The sequence below is a fragment of the Silene latifolia genome, chromosome 8 (genome assembly GCF_048544455.1).
Source record: "Silene latifolia isolate original U9 population chromosome 8, ASM4854445v1, whole genome shotgun sequence".
Lineage (NCBI taxonomy): Eukaryota > Viridiplantae > Streptophyta > Magnoliopsida > Caryophyllales > Caryophyllaceae > Silene > Silene latifolia.
In genome coordinates this window covers 3,673,450-3,696,613 of record NC_133533.1, presented here as the reverse complement: position 1 = coordinate 3,696,613, position 23,164 = coordinate 3,673,450, and the positions used below count along the sequence as shown (strand labels likewise).

Genomic DNA, 23,164 nt, shown 5'->3' with positions numbered 1-23,164 from the left:
TTTTCAGGTATATACTGGTCAACAAATTATCATTAAATCAAAGATAAAAATGTAGTAAAATGGAGACAAAATTTTAACTGGATTACAACCAATAATACATCTCACAAACGAACTTGTCAATCGACTATCATATACAAATGACAATATCTAGGGCCCTCGATAAATCCATAGCAAACAAACCTTGAAAGTAGATTAAAAAGGGATAAAAGTTGTCAATACGACAATCGCTTGGACAAATCCTTGGCTCGATGAATGAATTCATCAGTCCATTATCTCTAGTCACATAGCCGCCATTAGCCTTCAGAAGCGAAGTTTTAAAGTCGAAGCTTCATTTAAATTGGACCATTCATATTTACCATATTTGAGCATCTGGAAATTGTCCTTAAAAAATCGACTTCTAGCATCACTATGTCCTTTTCTCTATAGATGTTCGAATGATCCACTCTTAAGCCTCTGCATCCGCGCTTGCAACCCTGTTAATGCTTTTTCATCCACAGGATGGGACCCGCTTTGAACAGGGTTTTCGGCATCAATATCATCGGGCTCATGGTTAACTTGATTATGAGTTACGTTGCCATTCGTTGGTAACGGCTTACTGTCAGAATCTGGGTTGATACCTGCTGCACCTAACTGGATGCTTTTCAACCTTTCTCTGATGGCATCTATTCCAGTGGGTACTGCTGTTACGCGAAATTCCAGAGGTTAGCTGAAACTAGTGTAAATGTAAAAAAACAGGTCATTCAGGTTGAGTCAGGTCGGGATATATCAATCAGGTTAGGTCGATTTTGGATATGTTATTACTCTGTATTATTGGGTCTGTTTGGATTGGGTCCTTCAGATCCGAGTCAAATAACTTCAAGTTAGATTTTTAAGGTATTGTCATTCATCATGTAAATAACTAAATATGCTAGAACTTGTTGGTGCCCTTGGACCTTGGTGGTCTCCAGTCGGGTCTGTTTCGTTAGGTCTACAACTTTACAAGTGCAGAAAATAAAAACACGAATAAATTACCTCCCGAAGGCAATCTCTCATTTGTTTGGTCAATTAGAACCTGCTGGTGGTCAAAACCCGGACCTCTGGTAGCGGCAGTGCCCATTCTATCGTCTTCACTAAGGGATGAGGGTAATGTAACATTTGTAGGCTCGACTCTACTATTCTGTGATTTTGTATCATTTAGAGAGTTTGTATTTACATGGAGTAAGGGAGCCACTTTCTGGGAAGGAAGAGTCAAGGAAGCTGGAGGAGGAGTCGATAATGGGACACTTGAAGGTGTCTTGCCAGCAGCAGCATTCTTTTCCATCTGCAGAAAAATATCAAATGTTCAATACAGCTCTGTTACTTTAAGGAAGATGTAGGCATCGAGCACTATAGGTATCTGTATATACCTGGGCTAGCCCATCTCTTATATATGTTCGGAATGCTTCACTTGCATTTTGGAGCTGAGAAAAGATATCAACCTGTACATACATGACCGTAAATATTAATGACAGACTTTACAAAAAGAAAATTTAGGACTGTCTAGCGGTTCATGCCATGTTATTTTAAATGTTGGTGACAGACTCACAATACACATTAAGAATTAAGACCGAGTTATGAAAATTGACGGTTACAATTTACAAATACCACACTGAGGTGGTATCGGCCGCATTTATAAGCCTAATCACCGAGACTAGGCCGATATGATCGATTTTGAGATCAATCCTCAAACCAATACCATGAAATAAAGCATTTTCAGAGAGTGGCAAGACTGCCCACAGCCAAGTAGAACATTTAAAGAGAGATTTTTAGTAGGTCATATGCATACTTTACCTTGGGATATAGTTGTGTAATTCGGTAAAGTTCATAAAGACCAATACTGCATGTTTGCTTATCTCCAATTTTCTTGAAAATTGCGGCGAGTTCTTGCTGCAAGTACAATACAGGAGCCAAAATAATGAATAGGAGATCAGCTACATACTACTATACACAAAATATAGACACCAAAAGATTGCGTCATATTTAGTCAAGTGTTACCTTCAACTGGGCATCCGCAGAGTGATTGGTAGAAGATGAATTATTAGCTGTTGAATCACCCCAATGAGTTTGACCAACAGGTCCAGTAGGAGTGAGCATCCTAGCTGCTGCCAAAGTCTATTAAAAAACTTGATTAAAAGGACTGACGACAACGTAGACTAAAGAAAGAGCAAGAAGATCAACAAAACAACCATACTGGCTTAAACAGCAATGCCAACGACATCATGAAAGGAGATGTTTCCGAAGAACGTGAAATTGTGTCGGGATCGAACTCAATGACTGCTACTTCCCAATTAAAATAAGTGCAATCACTTTATTGAGTCATTGAGCTTTGTTCCATCATATCCACACCAAAACATAATGAGTCTTAGAGTCCATCTAGAAATGAAAACTAACGAGTAAAAAAATACTCCCTCCGCCCCGGTCATTTATTTACCTTTGGTTTTGGCACAAAGACCAAGGAGAGGGGAGGGGACCAATTGTGGGGTGTTGTAATTGAGTGACAGGTGGACAATGGGTTATGTGGATGACCAAATTACCCTTCAAAACAATTCCCAATATAGGAAGGTAAACAAATGAATGAGACACCCATAAATGGAATAGGTAAACAAATGACAAGAACGGAGGGAGTAAGAATTAGATACTTGCACATAGTTATCTGCCATTACCTGAAGATTCAAATCAATGTATGCGAGAATAATCGGTTGAGGTTCCGCATCTATTGGAACCATAGAGAGATGACCTTTAATTGCTGTACCCTGAAGCTTTACAAGTTCGTGTAGAACAGTTTTAACCATACGCAACGGCTTGTCATCAGCCCCAGCTCTTCAAGGATGAGGCAAGAAAAACACAGAAAATGACTCAGTCAGTCATATGGAACAGGATAAAGGTAAATCCGATGATGCTCAAAAAAGAAAAGATTGTGGAATCTGACATTAAGCTCAGAAGTTACCTTCTCCTTATTTCATCCATACCCAATTCTTGCAGGTATACGTGGATGCTTTGAAGAATGCGATCAAGGTCTACCTCATGAATGGTACTTTGAAGAACCTAAGATCAGAATAGCCAATAAATAATCAACAAGGAGCACAGTGCCGCAACACAATAGGAGAAGGTATAAGGGAGAAGGCCAGGCGACAAAAATAGGACTGAAAAGGAATGTACAATTCTTAGAGCCCATATTTTGTATGATTAGCAGAACGAGAAACGAAACAGCTCTAGGTAGTCCACTATACCTCATAACCTTCCCAAAGCCACAAACTTCCTATCCAGTTGTGGCTTAAAGCCAAAACAGAAACGAAAAAACTATAAAGAAGACAGGTGAAGAATATAGAAGGGTTGAAAAGGAAGGTAAAAATCTTAAAGCCCATATCTTGTACAATTAGCATAAGAAGTAACAAAACAGCACTAGGTGATTAGCATAACCTTCTCACAGCCACAAACTTTCTCCATGCCGAACACTCAACCCAGTCGTCACTCGTCACAACTAGACCTGACAAATGGGTCATTCGGGTCGGGTCATTTCGGGTCGAATTTTGTCTTAATTAAGTCATCTCTGGTCATTTTGGGTCAATTGGGTCATTTCAGGTCACTTCCGGGTTTGGTCAATCCGGGTCAGCCTCATCGCATCGGGTCATTCGGGTCGGGTCAGGTTTTCCAAGTCTAGTCACAACACATCATCCACCATTCTGCCTAGCAACCTAGGCCTAGTAATATTTGGAGGGGGAGATTTCGGTAGTCATATGTTCCCTCCAGTGTGGCCCTACATCTGATACACTGGCAGTAAGCCAGGTGTGACTTTGTCCCCGGCACGGTATGGTCGTGCAGGAGGGGACAAAGAATAATGGTTGCTAACGGGGACAGATGTGAAACTCAATGGGCGAAATTCTCTGGCCACTGGACGGAGTTTTAGGCATTCATGAGTATCAACAACAACAACATAACCCCAGTGCCTCAATGGCTCCCGCAAATTGCAGGGTAAGGGGGGAGTATCATCTACAAATAATGATAAAGTGAACCGAGAAATGAGAACGGGATGAGAGGAATTAATAAAGCAGATACAAAATGAATTTAGAGCCACACCATCCTCTCCTAAACCCCTCTACCCCCCCAACAGACAATGAGCCAAACTATTTGATCCCAGCATCATATATGGATTATATCAAGAAACAGCAACGACTTCAAACATATCAGGAATTGTAGATTCATAGTGTACCAGTGTACCACTTCCCAACTTAGCTCATTCAGTTCAACAATATGGCAACCGACGGCAACTCATGACTCGAGACAGTAATTGGATGTAATACAGGATAATACATCTCAGATGCCAATTAAACAAAAAGTTGAAAAACACGCATGCACATTTAGTTGAGATAAACATTCTTACTTTTGTTAATTTGATCAAACATTTGACCACTAGATCAGAAAACTTCTGGTTCCTAACGGCAATGGCTTCATTTGATGATGGCGCAGGCCATCTTGAAGAGTCCAATGGGGGTAAAAGATTGAGAAGGACCACAAAGGATGACGTTCGGTCAGCATGATCCTGTAATTATTTTATTTAGAACAGGTTTGTAGAGAAATTAAAAAAATATACAAAACACTGGAGGCTAGCATGATTTACCAGGATCTTAAGCATCAACACATTCAAAGCTTTCAATAGTTGGTCACCTTCATGCATGTGAGGGACTCGTTCGTCCAAAAGCCAAAGCAGAAGCTCAGTAATTAGATTATTAAGAGTACTCTCCTTGACAGCATGAGCTAGAGTCTTATTTTGAAATATCTGTTGAATAGTATACACCGTCACAAGAGTTGTAAGCAAGGCACAGACTGAACGTCGAACATCTAATGTTTGCTGACCACATAGATATTCATAGAGTGAATAGTACCTGCACAAGAGTGTTCAAGACATATTTACAAGATCTTGATGAAGCCCCAGTTAGGCTGAAGTCAAATGTCTTTGCCACCTGTAATCATCAATATATATTAGCCTAATCACATACAGTGAAGTAATTAAATCACGATATTAAGTGTAATCGATGTAGAATATGTGCCTTAATGGCTAAGATTGAGACAAGCCGGTCAGCATCTTTGACTATGTCATCTATCGCACTTCCTTCGGGATCATTTGTTGCCTGAGCCAACAACTCGTGGCAGACAAATTTCATTCCTTCCACAGACTGCATGCAAAAAAATATGAATGAGATAAAATTAGATAGACACAAAAATGAGGAAAAGTAGGGCATTCGAAACCGCTTCTCTCTCATGCACAATACATGCAAATAAGAATAAGCATTCAGAAAAATAAAACTTGGAAAAGGCAGTACGAATGAGAATTAATGTGATAGAAAACAGCAAACAAAACCACAAGTCCACAAACATTATAAGGCACATCAAGATACACTCAAGGAGAGTGAAAGAGAGGAAGGGGTTTAGCTGACCCCGAGATTTAGGAGGAAAGGGGAGTCAGGGAATGCAAAATTGAGCAAGTGAGTTTTCCGCTCCAAATATTTCCTATGAAGGAATACGGATCCCTTGATTTCCCCCTCCATCCCCTTCCAACCCATTTTGCCATCCAAACAAGGAAAATTGTTTCCCTCCCTCTTCCTCTAAATCGCTCCATCCAAACAAACCCTAAGGCTATGTCGTCGTTGTAAACTTGCAACAACATTGGAGCTCACGCAGTCACGCATTTTATGAAAAAAAAATCAAGGGTCTTTACACAAGGAATAATAGATGTAGCAAGCATTGTTATTACACAGTCCAACATTATACCTGCTCTGGAGTCCCATATGCGATAATATCAAGAGCTTCGTTCCAGTTTGTTGGACAGCTAACACCCGCAACTGCTCTAGGCAATTGACTTCTCTCAATGTGAAGATCAGGGTGAGTGTAGCTTTCTCTGGAAACAACAAGTTATGATTATATTATCTGAAGTTAAACTGATACTTGAGTACAGTAGAACATATAAAAAAAAAATAATAAATAGCTAAATCTGACAGGAAAGAATAGAAGGATAACAAGATACCCAGCAAAAACTGGGCCAGCAATTGATCTTGAAACTTCTCCACTCTGTTCAGCAACATCAATCCTGTGTAATTACAAACGGGGAAAGCAAGAGAAAGAACAATTTTCAGCAACAATCCAAAACGTGAAAGAATAGTAGAATACCAATCATGCCAAATGACAAAGATGCACAAGATGGCAACTTGAACATGACAAACTAATACCCGATGGCACAGAGAACTACAATACATAGAGTCGACAAAAATAATACAACAACAACATTATCCCAGTGCCTCAATGGCTCCCGCAAATAGCGGGGTAAGGGGGGGTCGGATGTACGCAGCCTTACCCTTGTGTTAGCAACACAAAGAGGCTGTTTCCGAATGACCCAAGATGGAAATTGCGTCGAGAACTGCATCGAAGGACCGCTACTTCACAAAAGAAAGAAGCGCAGCCACTTTAGTGAGCCATTTTGATTTATTCCATTATAATTCATAACCAAGAGTAATGAGTCTTTGGCTCCATTGGAAATATGGAAAAAGTCGACAAAAATAATAATAAAAAAAATTAAAACAAACAAACAAATTATAGCCTTGCCTCACCACTTCCTCTCACAGAGTATGTGGGCACTCAAAGTGGGCACTCAAATTTTCAAACTAAGATAAAATTTATTTCTGAATCGGTTACAAGGTAAACGAGTTTATTTTCTCCAGAGTCAAAATAAGTGATTGAACAGTACTTTCTTATATGAAAGTTATTGATACTCGCTTTGTCCAGAATAAAGTCAAACATTGCTCCGCTTTCAAAAAAACAGGAGAAAAAAAGAGTCCAAACACCAATTTAAAAGCCAGACATCCAGAAAAACCTAATACTCCTTTCATCTCGTTTTGATCTTCTTAGTTGTAGTTTACATGGTATACAACATTAAAAAATAATGAAAAATAGAGACGCGGTAACATGGTTACCGGATTCGCTTGGTACCTTACGAATCGTGAATCGTTAAAAGCGAATTCTGTCATAAGAAAATACATATAACATACATTCTAAAAGAGCGAATCGCGAATCGGTAAGGGCATATTCAAAGCGAATCTGGTAACCATGCGTGGTAGATAATTGAACTCAAATGGAAAGTGCACAAGACTATATAGGGACAACTAAAAAGAGTAAAAACATTAGTCAGCTAGGCCCTCACCCATTATCCCTAACTGAACGACGTAAAGCTGCCCTTGTGTCTCCAGGCCTCCCCTCTTTCCTTCTGTCCATGTCCCGAGCCTAAACAGAGGATTTAAACATTTAATGAGTTGAAACAACAGGAAAAGCAAACTACAATTACGTTACCAGATGGTACCTTTGATTTAAATTTTTCATCTATCATACTTCTTTGTGCATCTGTGAGCTTCCCTACAAATCTCCAAACATCCTCACCTATATAAGTGAGAAACCATGTCAAACAGCAAATATTTCCCGCTTGGCAACTAGAAGGAACGCAACAAAACAAATTTCACCTTCCCAATGACATTAGCATTGGCCAACTTTCCACGTTAGTTTCATTAACATAAGATATCACGTCTAACTATTTCTCCTCAAATACAACCATCTTTGTTAACTAACCATTACATTATTACTAAAATTCAAATGCAAACACAAAGTCATTTCGAATGTATTCATCTGCCAAAACAGTTCAAGAAGAACAATAGCATGGGCTAAAGAATGTTTGAAGCGATACAGAAAAGAAAGGAATTATGTTTGCAGTAAAAGGGCAAAAAGCATTAAAATGTCATTGGTTTTAACATGATACCTAAAATCTTGTAACCAGTAGCTAGACTGTTCAAAGCGGCTTTCCGAATTTCACCATCCCGTTCAGCTGTTAAACTAGCAACAATCTGCAAGCTTTTCAACTGCCCACTTATCTGAGGAAAAGATGTCAGAAAGATATCAGTATAGTCCAAACTGTGATAGTTAAAGTTTCTCTAACAGCATTGATCTCCCTAACTAACCTCTGATCCATGATGTTCAAGAAGGAAACCGACAAGATCAGCACACTCTATTCGTGTTCGGTTATTTTTCGAACGTAAACCCTCGACCACATAAGGGAAAAGTTTTGCTGCTGAATATACACTAATGATTCGTTTGGTCAGTTCCCGCATCTTCTCCCGTAATTTTTCAATGTTATGGCCGGACTACAGCAAATAAGAAGTCAGAATAAATCAACACAGGTGTATATAGTAGGTTTGAAAGATCGGAACCACAAAGACAAAGCATAAAATACGAAGTGAGAATCCATGCAACCACAAAGTGTTAAAGCATCTTGTATCTGAGAAAGTAAAGAAACCTTTTCTACGAAGCACGGAAGGAAAATAGCTGCCTCTGCTTCAGTCAATGCATAGCCCTCACTCTTCATAACCTCAAGAAGCTCGGGAAGAAATTCCAGCACCTGCCCTTACAAAATTGTTATAAATACGCCACAGCCCAATGGCACCTCTGAATGATAGGGGCCAATGGGCCAGGGTAAAAAAGAACTAACTAGAATTACACGGATACCTTCAATAAGCACGTCGTATTGGATTCACAAATACGCAATACGAACCACCTCAAAAGTATATCCAGAACTTCAATAATATCTTTACCAACTGAGGGAAGTGCCTGTTAGAGATATTAAACATGTAAGAACGAGACCCCAAAGAACACGAAGACAAAAAATTGATAGCAAGAAACTTACTCTATGTAGCATTTCTATGCCATCCACCTGCTTCTTAAAGTCTGCACTCAGGAGCCTTTTGCTCAAATCTTCCCTAAAATATCTCATAACCCAACTCTGAAAAACAAGAAAAATTACAAAAAAGCAGAGATTTATGTTAACTGCTTGACCTATGAGGATAGCGACTACAAACCTCAAGATCTTGAATCTGCTCCAGACGTGGTTCTTCAAATTTAAAACGACGAACAACCATTCTCTCCCGATCTTCCTGAAAATTGAGATGCATGAAACAAAATGCCTCTCCATTAAACAAGGATCGTATTTCAGTGTGCAAATAATACCTTGTTTGAATCCTTCACATTTAGTAACGGCTGATTCTGTATGGAAATATCATGAACAGACATCACTGACTCTGCTCTTGAACTCCTTGTCTGAATAGATCTCTGTTACCATCAAAAGGATCAGTTTCACACAGTTGCCTTCAAAAAATCTGAAGACAAGAAAACTAAGGGCAAGAAACACACCGAGGATACAGATTTTGGTCCATGCTTTGTTGCCCGATCACCAGGAGCATTTGAAGCAGCTTTGCCAACCCTTGAATTGCTCTTTGGAAGCGAGGCCGTAGTAGATATCTGAGTCGAATCATATAAATCTAACAGAGAAATATCCATATAATAATTAGCACATAGTAAGAGCAAAGCTACTCGCTTAACAACGAGAAAAACAATGACACACCCGGCACAGCACCATAAGCTTTCAATTTCTCCGCAACTAGAGCAAAAGCCGGGCCTTGAATATCTCTGAGGTTCTTGGTCACCTACAGGCAAACAATGCAATATTAGGTCCACAAAACAACTTTTGTATTAATTCTTGTGAATTCTCGAATGCATAGTATCCCGGACAGAGCTAAGCAATTCACCAATTCTGGGCCACAAGCCTTGAAAATTTCACCAAGACATGCTTCAGCTGCTTTCCGAACATCAGCTGACTTGTCCTAAACAAGAGAGGAAAAAAAACATTAATGAGAAGGCATAAGAAATATTTCATCTAAGGGGGAGAAGAAAGAGGACCAAAAGTTTTCAAAGGAAAAAGGAAAAAAGGGAAATGTTGATTGAAGAATACCGTGATTGCAACAGAAACTGGTTTGAGTAGATGTACTGCATCAGGAAAGTCATTTAGCGCAGAAAGTTGCCTAGACAACCAATCAAACAAATCTTTACGCCCTTCTGCCCCAAGTTTTGGTTCTGAAAGAGCAGCAGTGATGTAGGGAATCTACATGTACATAAAAAGCTCAATTAGTATCTCTTAGTTACAGTGACTAAACCTATAATTGAACAGCAATGACAAGCGAAACTGTACACAAACCATTTTATCAAGATGTGCAGCAGCATGCCACAGGTCTAAATTTGCCAAAACACATTCTCTCATTTGCTTTTTATTATCACTGAGACATTTCAGGACATCAGAAAGAATCCCCTGAAACATTTAATCATTCAAAATTAGTTTGAAGTACACTAATTTGGTGGATGAAAAAAATAAACAAAGTTAAGAGGTAACTAAATAGCTCTAGCAAGAGTCTCAATACCTTGCTTGCCTTCTCAACAGCAGGACCCATGGCATATGCTATGCCGCCGATGGTCGACAAAGCTTCCATCACCAACTTCTTATTACTATCAGACAAACGGCCTTTTAGCGCACCAAACAATTCCCCTGTTTACCAAGACAGAACAGTAAGCAGCTGATAAGTGCCAAACAGAAAGACACAACGAACTGAAGGTGCAGAAGCTAGAAACGTATTTCAGAGTAAAAAGCAGAGCATAGTAGTTTACCAGTTCCTGTCGGTTGAATACGCTTATTGGCCTCCTCCAAAATTTTTTGTACAGCCTCAATGGATTCAAGACGGGTCTGGATAGAAAGAAGCACAGTGACATCTACAGCTTAACTATTCTTATGATAAAGATGCTGATACAATTTCCTAGCTACCTTTTTCATTTCATTACAAGTTACAGAGCTGTTGGGGCAAAAGGAACTGAGAAACTACCTTCCAATCAGGACTTTCAATATTTTTCAGCAAAGTGGGTGTAATCTTGCTGCTGATATCTTCACGTGGGAGGCCATCTGCGCCGCCAGCAGGAGTAGCTGATGAATCAGATGCTTTGACTGTTTTTTTAGGTGCTGCAGGACCCTGCAGAATAAGTTCCAGACTAAACAATCGGAGACCAAGTAAGATACATTAATGTTGCATAAAATGAGATGCTTATACCTCGTATGGGTTTTTCTCATACTCTGCGTCAAGTGTACTAAGAAGAGCAGGTTTAACATCCGTTAGAAAACCTTTGATATCTGCCATTTAATGAATTAGTATCCTTCATTCCTTCCAAAAAGAATTTTACGTCAAGTTGACAGAGCGGAGATAATTAATTTGCACCTGGGCCAACAAATTTATGCAAGATGCCAATTAACTTGATAGTGGCATTTCTAGTTGCAGCAGCACTTGACTGGAGCCCAGTCTCCTTGCAGAAATCAATTAAAGCCTTCAAAATAAAAGAGAAACACATAAAATACGTTTCAGAGATAATCAGATCAGGATTCAAATTCACATGGACAAGGTAGATTACCTTCAAATTCAAATAGGATACACCGAAGTCCTCAACTGCTGAAACCATCCATGAAATACCTTCACTAAGGACCTTTGGATTCTTATGCTCTTTCATGACTTTGTATAGCTGAAGCAAATTACAATACAAAAATGCAAGTCCCTCAGACGAAGGTAAAAAAAACTAAGAAAAAATTAAACTTGTTATACTTAATTTACTAAGATGGAGTAAAACCCAAGCATATGGGAAACGAAAAATGAAAGAAGAAATGCATACCCTATCAAAGATGAATCCTGGGCCCACCGCTTCTGAAAATATAGTTAAACATTTCATTGCCTGCACTCTGGTTTTTATATCAGCTACCCTTTCACTTAAGCCTGTGAAACACAGAGGAACGTTATACGGAATGAGATTAGGTAAATAAAATAGGGAATATTCAGCTTCTCCATCCTCCAACAAACAGAGGGGAGTCGGGGGACACTAGAAACATCTGCAAGCCCCATCAAAAAGTCCAAAAGATACTCACCAAGAAGACATAGGACAACACACTTTTTGGGAAATTTAGTTGCAGTAGTTGCTATGTAAGAAATAACTTCAATTGTTTGTTGCTGGACCTGCAAATGTTCACAATTTAATCAATGAGGTTTTATGAGCTTCATTACAACAGGGAAGTACATAAGGTCAATAACACTTTGTCTGAAAGCTAAATGCAAATAATCCAGCTTTATCAATTACACTATCAACAATTCAACATCATGGTAGGATGCATTAGCAACAAAAAAAAACTAGCGATTGCCGATTAGTGAATCACCAGATGCACCTATTCTACACTTTTGGACTCTTCCAACATTTTCCAAAATTTAAACTCTTGAAAAGGACTTGTACGAATGATGATTAGGAACGGACAAAGGAACAAACTCACACCACGTATGAATTTAGAAACAATCTCACACCACGTATGAATTTGTATTTTGGAGTTGGGGATAAGAAAGGGAAGGGGATAGAAGATGTAAAGGAACGAATATTTCTTATTCAAGTTACTATAGGGGAAAAGGGGGGGATTGTGGGGGTCATAAAGTCAAGTATGGAAACATTTGGAAGGAAAATTGATCTTTGCTGCAAATATAGTCTAATAGAAATCAGTGTCTTCAAATTCTCTCTCCATACCCTGTTTCATTCTGTTCTCTCCATACCCTCTCTATCTCCCCCCAACAAGCATCAATGCCATTCAAAGGTCTACAAGATACAGAACCATCAATAAAGTCTACATACTCTACAAACTTTTGCCCATTCAAGAAATGGTCCATTCCATTGAATTGGCGAAGAAAGGAAAATGATGCAATTCCAAAGAATAGGAGGGAGTACAAGATACTAAAGTTCACTTCTAGGCCTGATCCTGAATGTTATTCAACCTTCTATCCGAGGCACATTTTTATTCAGGCTTCCCGAGTTTTAAGTTTAAAAGGCCTAGCAATGCCTTGTATAGAACCATCCAAAAGACCTAGAACATCATTACAAGCGATCCTATGAGGTGGTGAATTCATTTACACAAATGCTGCAAGACAACTAATAGCCACCCAAATTAAGATTGACAGCCAACCTGAACATTTTTATCACTCCATCCAGGAACAGCACATAATAGACGTATCAAAATTTCAACTGACTTGTCAAGTTCCTGAATACCCTCGACTTGCTCTTTCAACGAAGAAATCGCTGCATAAAACAAAGAATTACAAAGGCTTACTCACTGCAGTAAATCATTATTACCTCTGTTCCAGAAAAGAGGCTCATGCTCAAAGCAAGAGAAGAGAAGGAGGGAGGGTGATCACTAAAATAAAGTACAAAGCCATATAGGAATATGCAAATAAAAACGAGAAAATATAGAAGAGAAAGTATGTTCCCTCTCTTTTGGCCCCTCTTGAACCTCAAAATTCAATCTAAAGATTACAGCATGGTTTAAAATCTCGGCCGAGACGTGGATCGCATTGCCCGAGATGTATCGGTATCGGAGGCGGCCGATACAACATATACCGAGATGTATCGGGATAAATTAAAAAATAGGGAAATATCGGCCGAGACGACCGATTTATAACGTGTAGGCCAACTAGGCCAGATACGGCCCACGATGAATCCGAGATGAACGAGTTATAACTTTTACCAAATTAGTTATTCTAAATAGAATTAATCTTTACTTTATATGAAATAGCCAAATGATGATAAACTATCAACAAAAGTTTGTAAGACAAATATGACTGCGATAACCGCGACTCGGAGCGGGACTGCTGAGTGCATGACGATCTGTGACATTACCGCGATTTTAAACCATGGACTACAGCACCATCTAAAGAAAAGAGATTGGCCACAGGCACTTGAAAGTAGGGGTGTAACCGAGCCAAGCGAGCTTACCTATGATCGAGCTCCGCTCATATTGTAAAAATCGAGCTCTTGAAATCAAGGCTCGGGATCAGCTCATATAATATTTTACGAGCCCTATTTTAATTATAATGTAATTTTTGATTTAAAATTCAAATTTAAACGAGAATATTATCTTTTTATTAGCTTATAATAACAATTATTATGTAATTTTATCTTATAAACTAATATTTTAATTTATTTATTTTAAAATTGATACAATTTAAGTAAATATATTGAAAAACATTACGTAATTTTAAAAATAACGAGGTCCCGAGCAGAGCCTTAGTGTGCTCAAGCTCGGCTCGGTTTGGGCTCGGCTTAGTTCGAGCCCGAGCTCGAGCTCAGTTTGACCGATCTCGAGCCGAGCTTTGACCGAGCCGATCCCGAGGGCTTGTCGAGCAGACTCAGTTCATTTACAGCCCTACTTGAAAGATACTTGCCAAGGATATCAAGAAAAGAAATAGCATAAAATAAGCTGCTAAGCTAAGAAAAGAGGTTCACTTAGTACCTTCGTCATTTTATATTCAACCCCGATTTTTATTTTTCACTTAAATCTCAACAAAAATTCATTTTATATTTATATTATACAACTAATAACATATACAAATTGCTTATTTCAATTTTATTAATTATACTCCGCATAAAATTAATTACTATTAATTTAAAGAATAATTTCACATCCATCTATAATAAACAAATAAAAATAAGATAAAATTTAATAAACTATTCTTACATTTATAATAAATTGTCTAACGATTGTAAAATTATCATAAAAACTCGTTATTACAATTATATATTGTATAAAAGTTGTAAGGTTATAAAAAATAAATTTTATATTTGACTAACTGGATTATAAAATGAATTTTTATGGAATATTCATGAAAATAAAACAATGGGGTTTAATTTCATTTTCGATTAAAGTTATGGGGCTTGATTGCTACAATTGATACTTAAGAAGCCTAATTTCACCACTGAGTAAAGTTAAGGGGGAAAATTGTCACTTTCGCGATTAAAAGAAAGTAAGGCAGTAACATTGGAATTAGTACATGACACCGAAGAAAAGGAAATGCATTTGAACCTTCAAGGCGTTCTTTCCATGCGGTACTCTTCAGCTGAGATATAGTGTCCCCTTGAATAAGGGAGCTAATTCTACTCTCAATTTCATCAAGACTCATCTCAGATGGCTGTTTCCAAACAAGTACATTAGTAACCTAACAGTAATGGACTTCGTCAACTAGTCGACATAATATGAAGAACAGAACATGAAAATACCTCGACATCTTCAGGCTCAGCAGTTTTCATAGATTTTTGCTGCCCAGCTCCATCTCCTTTTTTGCTGGCCGTAGGTTTCACTGAAGTACCTTTCTTGTTAGAAGGCTGACAGAAAACCAAGGCCAAAGAAAAACAGATCAATCACACTAGTAACGAAACTTCGTAGATTATTAAGACTCAGACTATCTATCTTGCAAAGACGGCAGAACACACTTACAGCTGCTTGGGCAGGCTTTTTACCACTTAGCATACTTGCAGCAGATTTCCTTACAAACGACGTTCCGGTGGGCTGAGGACACAAAAGCACATAACTCAGATTACAGCAGAAAGTAGGAAAGAAAGATACACAAACCAATCATCTCTCTGAGACATAATTAGCATGAGCAAAAAAATATCTTAAAGGATGCCAAAGAAGAGACACCACTTTAACATAAAATGATAAACCATTTTATATACAACGATGCAAATGCCAAGCATTTCTCCTATAGAAAATCCTCAAAAACTGAAACTTCATCCCCTGCAAAGATGCTGTCATTTTCTCCAAAACCTTTGCTTTATCTATCAAAGAATCAGGGAAGTCGCCCATTACATATAACACATGAAAGAACCAGTTTGCGAAATATCCACTCACTGACAAGTGACGTAAAGGGACTCTGCTAGACAGAGTGAAAGGTGAATGATTTACTGGATGAGGCTCCATTAGCTGCTGACAAAATCAATAGATGTGACAAGCATCCATAAAGGACTTTGGCATGACAGTCCATTGCAAAAGAACAATATGCCTTTTGTATCTTAATAAGTTCCGTCTAAAGAGTTGGAGCAGAACAGATTTTGTAGACAAATCATCACAGAGAAAACAAGTCTTACAGTTAACAACACACTAGCTGCCATATTAATGTTAATAACTTGCGCTTGAGTTTTGGTGGGTATGGAGTAGCAAGTTCAAAACAATAAGAAGACTATTGATGAGTGAAACTACAAATGCACAAACTAAAAGAAAGAAGCCATAAGAAGACAATAGACTCACTTCTGACACAGCGCCACTTGTTTGCACAGTACCTGCCATGTAACTAAATATATGAGCAGAGAAGGATATATGCTTCAGAAAAGCACAAAGATTGAAGATAAAAGTAAACCTGAGCTTCCACCACCAGGTGCACCACTTCCTGAACAACCAATCATATCATTAAGCTTTTTTCTCCGAACATCATCAAGTTTCTCCAGCGACCTCTCCAAGGGTCTCATACCAACTGACTGTAAAACAAAAGGCGTATCAGCATACAGTTTGCCACTTCCAGTTACTGTAGTTTTAATGTTTTGGGAGCTTAAAAACCCTAAGCATTAATCTCAAAATTTCCAGTCATAAAAGTTTTTGGAAATTGTGAAACTTACAGGTTGATCACGTTAATTTTTTTTTGAACTCCAAATGAAATAAGATCACGTGAACTACACAAGACCATCCATACAAACAATTAAATTATAGACGAGTTAGAAGAATAGAAATTGCCTTGGCTATAGCCGTCAATGCAGAAAAGGCTGCATCCCTCACTTCTGGAGTCCCATCTTGAAGGCACTACATGTCAACACATCTTCGTTATAAAATTCACCCGAATCACGGACAGATAGTTAAGTACAAGTGTACAACTGAAAGAAAATAAGGAAAAATTCATCAAAAATGAGAGTACGATCTAGAGTCTCAAAGTGAAACTTACTAACCTCCATACAGATGGGGACGTAGTCCTTGTGAACTTTTTGGATGACAGATTTATTACTGGTCTCTAGACAAGATGTGAGCCAGGTCAGAGTTGAAGATCTCACCAGGGGCACTTTATTCTTTACAGCTGTCTTAATATCTGAAAGAAGATACCCAAGCTTAGTTTGAAAATGTGCAAGGCACACCGAGGTGCTATGGGGTCGAGGCGATGAGGCGCAAAGCGCAAGACGAAGACGCGCGCCTTTTCGACGCGGGGCGCCCTATTTTTAATAACAAATTTGTAATTTCCAAATAATTTTTTTGGCAACAATAGCTTTCTTAGGAGTTTTCAAGTTGGCTAACATGTCAAGGAGTAAAGCTGGGAATAAGGGGGAAAAGAAATGGTGAGCCGGTGTCTAAAAGATATGGAAATTGTGTACTAGTTAGACTTGTTAGGTAAGCCTTGTCTAAAAGGCACACCTAAAATGCACCGAGGCGTTTTGGCTAGTGCCTCATCGAAGGCGCGCTTTTTAAAACTATGTACCTAAGTAACAAATATAAATCAATGGTAGCAAATGGCTACTAGGAAAGAATTCTGTTGTTAAATATATCAAACTAATAGCATTATAAAAGAAAGGCGTTCTCAATGCTATAAAGACCTTATACGTCAATCAGCAAAAAAATTCACATACCAACACTAAGTGCAGGTCAAATGCTGTATTTCCAACTCTAATCGTTAAGTAGCGGATAAAAAAACATTAAGAAGAAACATAACACAGAACAATTTCTAAAACTGATGCAAGTCAAATGCTATAGTTATAAAATAGCTGAGCCAATCAAGACACCAGCCAACCACGAACTCCATTCACACATGCACTAGTGTGTGATATAAATATAAAACATAGAGAGATATATTTACCGTCCACTATATCAGCAAGATTTAAACACCCAGACTTGTACATGGCTTGAAGAGTTTGGGATAAGGCATCTGTCAGAGTAGGCTTTTTCTCTTTGAGTTTTTCCTGTAGGACAAAAATGGGTATAAATCTCATACTGTTCAAGGTAGCACTAGAGTAGAAATCAACTTCCTCCCTTTGTTCCGAAAGATTATCAAGCTATGAAGGTGCAAGGATAGTAGAGGGCAATGTATATGCAAGATTGCTACGTACATTTTCCTTCTCTCCCTGTAAACTAAGTTCAGTATAACTGGGAAGTTCATCATACGAAGGATGGGGGAGAAAACCTTCGCAAAAGCTAATATCTATTAACTAGTCAATGGATTTACCCATTCCCCACTCTTTTGTTCATTTGGAAGGAAACAATTAGACCATTTGACTACAGCTGTGATTTAAATTATCCTGACTCAGTGCCAGAGAGAGCACCAATGAAATATGAGTACAAATAAGTACAGAGGAGTAGCTATATACCAAGTTAAAATTTCATTTTGCTTGATCAGAAGGGGCAATTACAAGCAGTCAAGTAAGAAGCTTGTTTTGCTTGACCACAGATAGGACGTCAAAATTACACAATTTTAACAAAAACCTTAATAACTCACAAGTAAAACAGGGAGAAGAAAACGAGAGCTTCCAGAAAAGTGAGCTCTTAAGCCGCTTGCAAGATTCCCGATGGCCTGTATAGCTTCAACTGCGACAGCAATGTTTACATCTGTGATCAGCTGCAGAGACAAAAAAAAAAAAAAGTGTTAAAGAGAGCCAAAGTGAAAGAAACATTCAATATAAGAAGGCTTCAAATTCAAGATAGGGCGTTAGAAACCACCTTTTTGAGTGTCCGGCAAACTTCAGTAAAATCACCTGGTGCAATTTTCTTGGTCGAAGCAAGTTTAGTCAGTTCAGCCACACCCTCCTTCCGCTCTGACCACTTGGTAGCTTTCTAATATTAAAACAACCATGAGTAAAATGAGTGTGAAAGGCCCGTCACAAGGAGAAGGACAAGTCAACCGCTTTACTATATGCGATTTAGGAGCCAAATTAATGAATTTTCAATAACAGTCGATGTTATAGAGGATAACTAACCACTCCATCCCAAAATCCTGACTTCTCCAATGGCGTTAATATGTCAACTGGATCGACCAGTTCATATTCATCTATTTCCTGTGGAGCTGAAACAAACCACATCTTTCAACAAAGTTCAATGAACTTGACAAAACATTTAACAATACACAAAAACTATCCAACTCTGCTACATAAGGAAACGGGAAGATTAAAGCAACATGGGAGAGATAAGAAGCACCTCCTTCTCAAAAAATATTTAACATCAGATGTTTACTTTCTCCTCTACATTACCATTGCATTACAAACGACTATTGAGAATCCAAGCTGAAATTACGTACCATCGGATGTCGATTCTTCCACAGGACCATTGCCTGCTGCTTCTATAACAGCTTCTGGTTCTGGTTCTTTGTCTTGTTCTGATCTGGTAATCACAATGCATATGTCGCGCAGGAATATTAAATTAAGCAAAATTTAGTGTTTATGTATGAACATCTCAAGATAGTATTCTGTTGAAGAAGCTGACATGTTGATCATTTCAAAAGAAAAATCAGCAACCAAAATACTAGTACTGAGAGTAGAAACTAAAATTACTCAAGACTGAGGCCAGTGAGAACATCTCTGATTATCACAAACCCAATCACCAACAACGTTATCCCAGTGACACAAGGCCTCATCCAGCATTTTACCAATCCACCAACAACAACAACATCAGAGCCTTAATCCCAAAATGATTTGGGGTCGGCTGACATGAATCATCCTTTAGAACAGTCTATGGGTGAACGCACACCTCAAAATGCGAATAGAAAAGGGAAAATGGAAAACAAAAGGGAGAGTGAAAATGTAATGGAAAGTCAAGGTAAACTTAGAGGTTTTAAAATCGAATTCCGGATTTCTTTTATAAAAACTTAAAATTTAAATCGAGAGAAAAGTTTAAAACGATTTTGAAAACCGAATTAGAATTAAGGATCCGGAATGCCTTAAAAGTAAACCAAGTAAAATATATAAGAAAGTGGTTGGTAAAAAAGTGTAATAAAGGAGAGAAGAACAAATAATTTAATTTTTTAAAATTAAATAAAAACACTAAATATGTCAAAAAAAAAAAAAAAAAAAAAAAAAAAAAAAAACCACATGTATCATTTCCCTCCATTTTACCAATCCACCATTGGACCAAAAACAAATTACGTTGCACATCAAAGTACTGAACCCAAAATTACCTAATTTTTCGTGTGGGCTTGGCTCCCCCAACAACATTGACTAGTTCTGCCTCCAGCTCTTTTTTCTTGAAAACCAGAAAATCAAACATATCATATTATGACTTATCAAATATGCATGGACAAGAAATAGTATAAGCTAAAGATAAGGAGGAAGTGGACTGCCATACCATTGTATCCCTCATCTTCTCAAACAATATGGATTTGACAGGGTCCTTCCCAATCCAGCGACATAATTCAAGGGTTAATCCTTTGGAGGAAGCGCGAACATTTTGATCTTGATGATCAAAAAGTTCAGGTAACATCTTAAGAATCCTTTTGGGAGGCACCACCTTCGACCCAAATTCACTACATAGCATGATGAAGGGGAAAAAAAGCAAAGCACACATTATAACAAGAAAAATAGGCAACAAGAAAATTTGAAAGGATAATTACATAAATCACTCGAGTTACTTCAGATAAAACAGAATGGCCAACAAACCTAAGTGCTTGAAACATGACATCAATAGCAGGCACAACAGCTTTAGCAACTTTGTTTTTGATAGCCTTTTCCATAGCATCCTTGAAAAGGGAAATAAGATATGACGTATGAATACAACGAACATTGGACATGAATGAAACAAGGCAGGCAGGCAGCATTTCATATACGTACGGGTGTTGATAATGGTATAATATTGCAGAAGAATTCATGTACTTCTTCTAACACGAATCGAGGAGGCTATGTTCATATGTTTCATTAAGTTCAGTATCTAAAGAAACCACCTCTGATAGTCTAATTCTAGCCTCCGTATCAATGTTCATATCTTCCTAAGTTCAAAGTGCTGCAGCTCCAACAGTTGCCGATGAATGAGATCTACTTCTCAAGATACAGACTACAGAGTATTCATGTGAATAGGCCTCCAGAAACTCTGGAGCATGGTACAAATCAAACAAAAAAGCTGAGACAGACAGGATTAACATCTGCAGTGCCACCAAATTTCCCAATATCCGAAATCAGCTTCAGGTCTGCCACATATACTTACGAAACACCATTCAAACTTCTCGCACTAAACCAAAATAAATTACTAACAGGAAGCACAGTACTGAATTACTGTTAGCTGGCACCAAAAAAAAATACTGCCAGCCAAAAAGTCTAATCGCAAGAAGCCCAGCACCAGTTAGACGGCATAAGGCAAATAAGACGATACTAACTCAATGTGCTCATCCTCGAAACAGCCTCAGCTTCTCCAAATAAGCTAACAAACCCACCTATATAAGTTCACCGACTACAGGCAGTCAGGCATCAAACATTTATCAACACCACAAGCTAAAATACTCCAACTCAAACTTTTCTTATACGAAATTAGCAACCAAGTTCAGAAACATATCGACTCAATGTGCTCCTCCCCAAAACAGCCTCAAGTTCCCTAAATAAGCTAACAAACCCACCAATAGAATTTCACCAACTACAGATCATAATACACTTATCAACTCCCCAAGCTAAAATACTCCACCTCCCTACAAACCCAAGCTCCAAAACTTATTGCAACCTTTTCTTATACGAAATCAGCTACTGAATTCAGAAAGATGGTGCAAACAAACTTCCACAAATGCAATTTGGCCAAGTTCAAATTTTCAAATACCACATTTTAGCTCAAAATGCAGAGTAAAAATAACATAGAATTATTCCATACCAAGAAAGCTTCGGCCGCCTCCAGCTCAATCCAGAGCATGAACACTGCCTGCGCCTTTTCCACCGTCTTCGGCCTTCCCGTTAAACATTTTGCCACAACTGCATCACACACTTCTTTGGCATACCTATTATCACACACCACACACATACATTACACTAAAACAACACTATTGTCACAAGAGTCGCAACTTTAAACATCCAACTCCATTAAAACCCACCTTCCAACATCCGCATCAGCAGCTTTCAAATACGATATCAACGCGTCCAACGCCTTATCTTGCGCTGGCGCATTCGAATCCGACACTGCCTTCTTAAAATAATGCCCTACATTATCACATCACACTAACACTATTACGATCTATCAAAATCACACTATTCACTATAATTCACCAAATTCATACTCAAAATCACCAATAATTCACCAAAAAAGCACAAATTACAAACCCTAGAAATCAAAAACACAAATTACTATACCAAATTCACGAAGACGAGCATCTTTAGGATCGGAAATTGAATCGCATAAAGCAGCAAGATCAATATTAGCGTCATTTCGAACTTTCCAGTTTTTATGAAACAATCGATCTTCCCATGGAAGTTTCTTCGATTCCTTCAACAATTTCTCATCTTCTGTCGACATTTTTTTTACCTAATTTCTTTCGATTTCGCCCAAAATTGATGAATTAGTGTTTAATTGAAAACCCTAGAAATTATTGAAGTTTGAAATAATGGAGATTGATTGATTTATCTGAGAAGATAGAGAAAGTTTGAATTTCGCGTCGGTGATTTGAGATATACACAGAGAGTGTGTGAAGAAATTTTTGAGAGGGAGAAACTGTAAATGCAAGAATTTATTTTTTTAATTTATTTTTTACTCTAAAAATTAACGGTTAAAATTTTGTGTTTTAGGTAAATTTTTTTTTAAAAATTAATCGTATTTATCGGTATTTCTTTTTCACATACGAGTTTTACTTTTTTCACATACGTCATTTACAATATTACCGTTGTCATTTTTTCATCACTCACCCAATTGATTTTTTTTTTCTCCCTTCACCCCTAAATCACCAACACCACCTTCATTCACCACTTCCAGTTGGTCCACTCGCCGACAAACTTACTCCGGTCGCCGGTCTAAATATGATTTTCAATAAACTAATTATGATTTTTGAAGATAAAAAAGAAGCAAATACAACTACAAACCGCTTGTTCCCACCAGGCCACCACCACCAGACCACATACCACTGACCCAGGCAACCGACCCCCGTCATCCCTAACCCAGCGCCTGCCGACCACCGTCATCCCCAGACGACCACTTCCATCCCACTACAACCGCTCACTCTCGCCCTCCACCGCACTCCTCTTCCCTGCTCCGACCACCACGGCCACCATACCCTCCTTGCTCTGACCAGCACCGTCGAACAACCAAACCACCTGCCTTCTGCCGTCAAACAAACCACCAACCGTCCGCCATAAACCTAATTAAAGGACTTGAAGAATTATAAACCCTAATTTTAGGATAAAATAATTGCTCAAATAAGTTTTTAAATTTTAATAATAGTTAATCAAATTAATTAATTCA

At 38.2% G+C, this 23,164-nt stretch overlaps 1 protein-coding gene across 2 annotated transcripts; it reads right to left on the bottom strand.

Moving 5' to 3' along the window:
- Positions 1-22,499, bottom strand: LOC141596059 (protein MOR1-like). Of its 2 annotated transcripts, none has more exons than XM_074416074.1 (54): positions 22,063-22,499; positions 21,807-21,912; positions 21,590-21,713; positions 20,398-20,477; positions 20,087-20,264; positions 19,920-19,984; positions 19,044-19,126; positions 18,727-18,812; positions 18,470-18,583; positions 18,249-18,368; positions 17,613-17,715; positions 16,717-16,853; positions 16,508-16,573; positions 16,137-16,254; positions 16,028-16,059; positions 15,218-15,289; positions 15,001-15,105; positions 14,807-14,912; positions 12,914-13,026; positions 11,840-11,927; positions 11,590-11,690; positions 11,335-11,442; positions 11,145-11,250; positions 10,980-11,059; positions 10,758-10,901; positions 10,546-10,621; positions 10,302-10,426; positions 10,082-10,192; positions 9,839-9,988; positions 9,636-9,710; positions 9,452-9,533; positions 9,241-9,368; positions 9,058-9,159; positions 8,910-8,984; positions 8,738-8,833; positions 8,560-8,661; positions 8,351-8,452; positions 8,016-8,198; positions 7,817-7,928; positions 7,367-7,443; positions 7,211-7,290; positions 6,041-6,103; positions 5,788-5,914; positions 5,067-5,192; positions 4,902-4,979; positions 4,637-4,795; positions 4,400-4,558; positions 2,966-3,063; positions 2,682-2,838; positions 2,014-2,130; positions 1,810-1,905; positions 1,386-1,457; positions 1,012-1,300; positions 1-680 (listed from the first exon to the last, which is right to left on the bottom strand). In XM_074416074.1, the coding sequence occupies exons 1-54, from the start codon at positions 22,223-22,225 to the stop codon at positions 421-423; spliced, it is 6,075 nt and encodes a 2,024-aa protein (XP_074272175.1). In that variant the 5' UTR covers positions 22,226-22,499; the 3' UTR covers positions 1-420. The 2 variants fall into 2 exon arrangements, with proteins under 2 accessions (XP_074272175.1, XP_074272176.1); XM_074416075.1 differs by having other exon boundaries at positions 1-677.
- Positions 22,500-23,164: the final 665 nt, after the last annotated feature.

Excerpts from the sequence above, each read along its gene's own strand:
- LOC141596059 (XM_074416074.1), bottom strand. The coding sequence starts at position 22,225 with ATGTCGACAGAAGATGAGAAATTGTTGAAGGAATCGAAGAAACTTCCA. Across the intron at positions 8,985-9,057 it reads ATGTGAAGGATTCAAACAAG|GAAGATCGGGAGAGAATGGT; the intron begins GTATTATTTGCA and ends CTCAATTTTCAG. Across the intron at positions 5,193-5,787 it reads CATATGGGACTCCAGAGCAG|TCTGTGGAAGGAATGAAATT; the intron begins GTATAATGTTGG and ends TTTTGCATGCAG.